The sequence below is a fragment of the Lathyrus oleraceus genome, chromosome 6, assembly GCF_024323335.1.
Source record: "Lathyrus oleraceus cultivar Zhongwan6 chromosome 6, CAAS_Psat_ZW6_1.0, whole genome shotgun sequence".
In the NCBI taxonomy this organism is placed as follows: domain Eukaryota; kingdom Viridiplantae; phylum Streptophyta; class Magnoliopsida; order Fabales; family Fabaceae; genus Lathyrus; species Lathyrus oleraceus.
The window spans coordinates 414,831,530-414,837,961 of record NC_066584.1 but is presented as its reverse complement, the minus strand read 5'-3'; the positions used below and the strand labels follow the sequence as shown (position 1 = coordinate 414,837,961).

The window sequence follows — 6,432 nt, the reverse complement described above, 5'->3', positions numbered from 1 at the left end:
GACGTCAAATGGAGGTCAGAAACTTTTATTTGCATCACTAGTTTTAGTGGAGCTCGACAATTCCGAGCTAACTTTATTGGAGAATAGGTCTTTGTCCGGACTTTGTACCAGTGATATCAATCGACTTATCCTCTTCAATTTAACTTGTGTGATGTCTTAATCTCCTGATGTTTTCTTACTAAAAATTTGAGTTCTTCGATAAAATATAATTTCTTCCGACAATTATCCTGCGTAATTTTACAAATTTAACAATGAAATGGTGTCTCCCGCCTTCGCATTTTCCATGAGCGACACTCTTTGCCCTAATATAATATTTAAATAGTTTATTAATTACAAACAGCAAAGAAGTTCACTTGTCCTATCCGATAATAATTATTTAAGGCATAGAATTTCATATACTTATATTTTGTTGATGTTTAATTATGCTCTTAATGTAAAGGTGGCGTTTGATGTCTCTCCTAAGATCCAATGGAAGTCCTTTGAGAAGATCCTATCATTTAGCAATGCAATAAGTCATGATAACATTTGATGTCGGTGTCGACTATGTGATCCTCTCAGTCAGCTATTTTGTCCGACATATGAGTAAAATGTGACTGTTAGTTAATTATTATATTACACAATACATGATACAACATTTTTAAATTATGCAAGACCCAATTTTAAAACAGACTTGATAAACTAAAAGATTGTATGAGGATCACTTATCTTTTAATATCGGTATCGGCATTGTGAACTCCCGAGTCTTTTCCATTTTTCCGTGTGGGCGAGTTGCAATGGAAGCATGTCGATCATCACCAATTATTCTTGAGTACCCTCCTCACTCTTCTACAACTCTTTCTCCTCTCTTGCTTCTTCATCTTATTCTGTTTAACCATTTGTAACGTTTAAGCTAGATGAATCATGCATGAGATAAGCTCCTCCTAATCCCTCTATGATGGAATTGGTTTACGAACTCCACTTTTAGGATCCGTTGCCTTTATGCGATGAAATTGGACTCTTCTTCTTCGGGCTTTCGCAAGATTAGATTTTCACTGTTCTGATCTCCCATCAGGTGAAATTCGCATAGCCGATGCATTCGCCGCGTTCACGTGATGCTCCAAGTTGTTGCCGGAATCTGCTATAAGATCGTCCATATTTTTCCTTCTCCAATCTGTTCTAAGTATTATGATATTACGACATGCTTCCAAGAAAGAATTTCAGGACATGATCACGTGTGGGTGACACAGTAATCTCTTGGAGATTTTGGAAAGGTTATACGCTGGGTATGATTATGAATTTGGGAATTAATCTGCTTAAGTACAACAGCTGTTTAGGTTTGATTGCGTGGTTCAGAAAAGTTTTACCGGAATTCCACAACCGTTTAGTAGGTATTAGTTGTTATCTTGTTTTTCTGAATTGTGCAAAAAAGATGTTCTAGTTTAACTCATTCACATTTTAACGGAATTTTTTTCAACCAGATTTGAAAATCAACACCCACTTGATAAATGACTAGAGCTAAACACAACAGGACCATTACATATCCTTATATAACCTTCATGGAAGCTAAATAGCTAATGAAATTTCATACTGTACTAGATAATTAATCCGTGATGGAGATTCACATCCTGCTATTTTTTACCACCTTATCCTTTATCATATTCCGGTTCTTTCTAAGGCGTAAAAAGAATAAACCGCCGGGTCCAACCGGTTTGCCCATTATCGGAAACCTCCATCAACTAGGCCCCCAACCCCACTCTTCTCTTTCTTCCCTTGCCAAAATCTATGGCCCGATTATGTCTCTCCGTTTCGGTTCCGTTAATGTCACCGTTGCCTCCTCCCCTACAACCGCCCAAGAAATCCTCCAAAAAAACGACCAATCATTCTCAAACCGCCTTATCCCGGAATCAGTCGCGGCCCAACCCAACGTCAATGATACCCTAGGTTGGGCACCCGCAGACCCACGGTGGCGTAACCGTCGTCGCATCTGCACCACGCAACTATTCACTTCCCAACGCCTCGACCTTCTCCAACACCTCCGTCACCGGAAAGTTGAGCAACTAGTTCAACATCTTCACAAAAAAGCTGCGGAAAGAACAACAGTCGACATCGGCGAACTAGCTTTCGCCACCATGCTGAACTTGGTTTCTAACACGGTATTCTCTGAGGATCTTGTTGACTCGGAGTTCGAGAGTGCAGGTGAGTTTAAGGAGCTTGTGTGGAGGATTATGGAGGATGCCGGGAAAGTTAACGTTTCTGATTATTTTCCGGTGTTGAAGAGATTTGATTTGCAGGGTGTGAAGAGACATGTTGAGGTTTCTTATGTGAGATTGCATGAGATTTTTGATCGTATGATTCGAAAACGTGTTGTGGATAGAGAGAATTCGTGTGACGGTGGCGGCGGTGCGGTTGCAGGTGACTTTCTGGATGTATTGCTTGATCATTGTCAACAAGAAGAAGGCTCTGTTTTTAGTGTTGAAAGCATCAAGCCATTGATTCTGGTAAAGCTAAATAAGTGTTCTTCTTTTCTTTCAGATTTTTTTAATGTAAAAAGTAATTAAGTGCTCTATTAATCAAATTTTAGTTGGTCTTTTAACTTATTTAAATTCACACATTTTTTGAACATATACCCTCCCTCTATTTGATTAAAAGAGAAAATAAATGATTAGTTTTAATTTTTAATATATTCTTTTTAATTTTATTTTCTACTTAATATTATTTTTATTATTTTTTAATATATAATAAGAAATAAAAATATCACTCTTTATTTATTTATTTATTATTTTAATTTATATAAAATGTTCAACTGAATTATTATTTACGGAAAGGTAGTAATATTTGAATCTAACCTATAGCTATCATATTTTTCTAAATAATCAAAGCAAGTAATGTTTTAAAAAATCAATTAGTTCTAAATCTGACATAGAATTGATCTTAAACTTATTTTTAGACATCAGCATAGTTTTTCAAAGGTAGGTTAGTTTATTTAAAAATTTATTTTTTTTATTTGAACATATAAATAAATAATGCAACTAATGTTAAATCTATGTTTAGAAACAATGCAACTAATGTTAAATCTATGTTCAGAAACAATGCAACTAATGTTAAATCACTTATTTCATCGGTTTATTGAAATTTACTTAATAGTATCATTTTTATGAAAAAATTTATGAAAATAAATTATGATATTCTTTATAAAACATGTTCAACTTATTTTTTATTAGTTCTTTAAAATAAATAAATTTTGTGTATTTAACTTGACATTTTATAAAATAAAACCATATAAAATATGATTTTTCAATTTTAATTCATAACAATATATTTAAATTAAAATCATTCGAATGATAGATTTAAAATATTTTTTTATAAATTGTGGCATATTTTTTAAAAACTAATTAAAATTATAAAAAAGTTTAGATCTTTTTATTTAAAAAAAAATAATCTGACCAAAATATGTGTTAGATTACTTAAACATGACCTAATTGATTAGATCATAAATCTTTCTGTTAGATTACCTAACATATTTTCACCCCACTTCAAAAAAAAAAAGTATTTTGTAAATATAGAAATTACAAAGTAAAATTACGGTGATATCATGAATTTTCAATAAATATATTAATATTGATATAAAATTATTATATTTACATAAATCATTAATGCGTTCCCTTCACTTTCAAAAATTAATTTGATTCAAATTAATTTTTGTCACCGTTCAACTAAACACACACTAGATTTATATATCATAGTATTTTATATAAGAAACCGTCAACTAATAAAAACATGTATTTTATAAATCACATAAATATTTTAAAATTGATGGTACAACAAACCTATTTTTATTCAACCACAATGTAAATCTATTATGTCACTTAGTGAATATCCATTATCTTCATTTTATATATAGTTTTTTCTATAACTATATACCGTTCTTTTAATATGGAGTAATGAGTTAGGATAATAAATTTTAGTGAAAATGATTGCTCAATAATGATCTATATCTCACTTCCACGTGGATCTTCCTCCACCATTACTATGTTTTCAATCAAATGAGTTGGATTTCAACGACAGCTATTATACTTATACTAATAGTAGTAGTTCCATGTCTGCAACTTCAATTTTGTTTGGCAGATTTTGGAAAAGACTTACGTGTAGGGTAGGGTACATACATGTAGATTTTTTTTATAAAATTACAATGTTTGATCAAATAATTATGTGGCGATGATTGAAAACAATGTAAACAGGATTTATTCATAGCTGGAAGTGACACATCAGGATCAACAACAGAATGGGCAATGGCAGAACTTCTCCACAATCCAAAAATAATGAAAAAAGCAAGAAACGAAGTGACTCAAATAATCGGAAAATCCAACCAAGTCAAAGAATCCGACATTCCATCTCTTCCTTACATCCAATCAATAGTCAAAGAAACACTCAGGCTTCATCCACCAGTTCCACTTCTCTTACCTTACATTGCATCAAACGACGTTGAAATCAACGGTTACACAATTCACAAGGGAAACCAGGTTTTGATTAACGTTTGGTCTATTGGAAGAAACCCCGAGTTTTGGGATGATCCGTTGGTTTTTAAGCCGGAGAGGTTTGTTGATTCTAATGTTGATTTTAAAGGGAGGGATTTTGAGTATTTACCGTTTGGTGCTGGAAGACGAATTTGTCCGGGGATTCCTCTTGCTAATAGGATGATTGTTTTGATGTTGGCTGTGTTGTTGCATTCTTTTGAGTGGGAGCTTCCTGAAGGTGTTGGTCCGGATACGCTTGATATGAGGGAGCAATATGGAATCACGTTGAAGAAGCTTGTTCCTCTTTCTGCTGTTCCAATTTCTGTAGTAGAATGAATATGGAGTAATGTTAAGAGTTGTGTTTGGCAAGAAGAGTTTCTTATCTGGCTTAAATAATTAAATAATGTACTTTGTTTAGAGACAAAAGAAGTTGTGTATGAGTATGATAGGATGCAATCAAACAGAGACATATCATGTGTAACTTGAAGCAGTTGCTAGATACGTAATTAATTATGCATACTAAATCATTAGCACGAAGTTATGCCTCTTGGTTGTGTTTGTATAGATGAGGAAACTACTTACTTTGTGAAAATAATTTGTATTTTAATTTTTAATCTATATTTTTATTTTATTTTATTAATAAATAATTATCAGATTTTTCAAAATATTGTGATGAAGTGAATATCAATTCTAAATAACGCATCTTTGAAAATAATAAATATGTCTTTTTAACATTTTGTTCATTCTAAAAATATTATATGAATAATTCTTTTGAAATTGGTCAGAAGTAGACATTGAATTCATAAAAAGAAGCACTTATTGTGGCTTTTTTGATCAGCTTTAGAGGAATTATTCATGTAATGTTCTTAGCATGTACATTTGGCGCCCACTGTGGGGCTCTGGTAAAACTTGTACGGACCATGCAATTGTGAGTCAACGAGCTCGTAACTCTTACATTACAAGGGCGAGCAAAATCAACCAAGACTCGCATGTTGACATGGAAGAACTACTTGTCGCCGTAAAAACGTTCACCACCAAAACGGGTTGTTGCAAGGCAGCTTGCACACCCAGGCAGCAAAATCAACATAATCCTTAACTAGATGACTATAACTTAGAAGACCTGTCGATCCACATCCCCTAATTGGGGAAATATGGGATGACCAAGTCCCAGATAATTTCAAGTTGTCCTCGTTAGCCGCTTTTGACGGAAAAGGCGACCCTCAAGAGCACATCATAACAGTAAACACTCAGATGACCATCATCGGAGCTACCGACTCACTGAAGTGTAACCTAATGACATGCATGTTGAAGGATGCCTCCTTACGAGGGTACATCAATTCTCTTGTTAATACATGTTTACTTGTTGATTACATGCTTACATGTGATATTCCACGTTGTTAGTGTTTATTTGTGTGTTATGTTATGATATGGTATTATTGATGCTTGTTTTCTTCCTCCTATTAAGTTATCTCATTGGATGGTTTATGTCATTCTCACTAGGCGAGGGAACAACTCGCTAAACGAATATACCAACACCAGAAAGTAGAAGATTTCCCGCTAAGCGAGGGTTGTTCTAACTAAGCAAGACATGTGACTTTGAGGAAAAATGGAATTCTATATGGTCTCGCTCGAGATTCGCTTGGAGCTTGCTTGAAGGCCTCGTTGGGTCTCGCTAAGCGAGACAAGAAAAATACAGTGGCTTGAGCATTCTGCCTCGTCTCGCTTGGAGCTCGCCCTGAGCTCGTTAAGCGAGAGTTCTGAAACATGGAAAAATGTTACGTGTTCCTGTTTCCACCATAAAATGGGAACCGAAACCAGCGAGGAAATTGATACATCAACTCTTCACTTGCAAGCATATAAAGATGTCAATCACGAGCCTTTTCAACATCTGCCAAGGATAAGGTGAATCTCTTCAAGAATATTTGGCTTGTTTTAATGA

General features: G+C 34.1%; 1 protein-coding gene across 1 annotated transcript; it reads left to right on the top strand.

Moving 5' to 3' along the window:
• The first annotated feature begins 644 nt into the window (after positions 1 to 644).
• LOC127092159 (geraniol 8-hydroxylase) lies at positions 645 to 5,030 on the top strand. The gene is made up of 3 exons (XM_051030978.1): positions 645 to 1,367; positions 1,458 to 2,477; positions 4,218 to 5,030. The coding sequence occupies exons 2-3, from the start codon at positions 1,590 to 1,592 to the stop codon at positions 4,827 to 4,829; spliced, it is 1,500 nt and encodes a 499-aa protein (XP_050886935.1). The 5' UTR covers positions 645 to 1,367; positions 1,458 to 1,589; the 3' UTR covers positions 4,830 to 5,030.
• The last annotated feature ends 1,402 nt before the right edge of the window (positions 5,031 to 6,432 follow it).

Bases quoted from the DNA above. Each gene is read 5' to 3' on its own strand.
- LOC127092159 (XM_051030978.1), top strand. From the start codon at position 1,590: ATGGAGATTCACATCCTGCTATTTTTTACCACCTTATCCTTTATCATA. The intron at 2,478-4,217 runs GTAAAGCTAAAT...CAATGTAAACAG, and splicing joins GCATCAAGCCATTGATTCTG to GATTTATTCATAGCTGGAAG.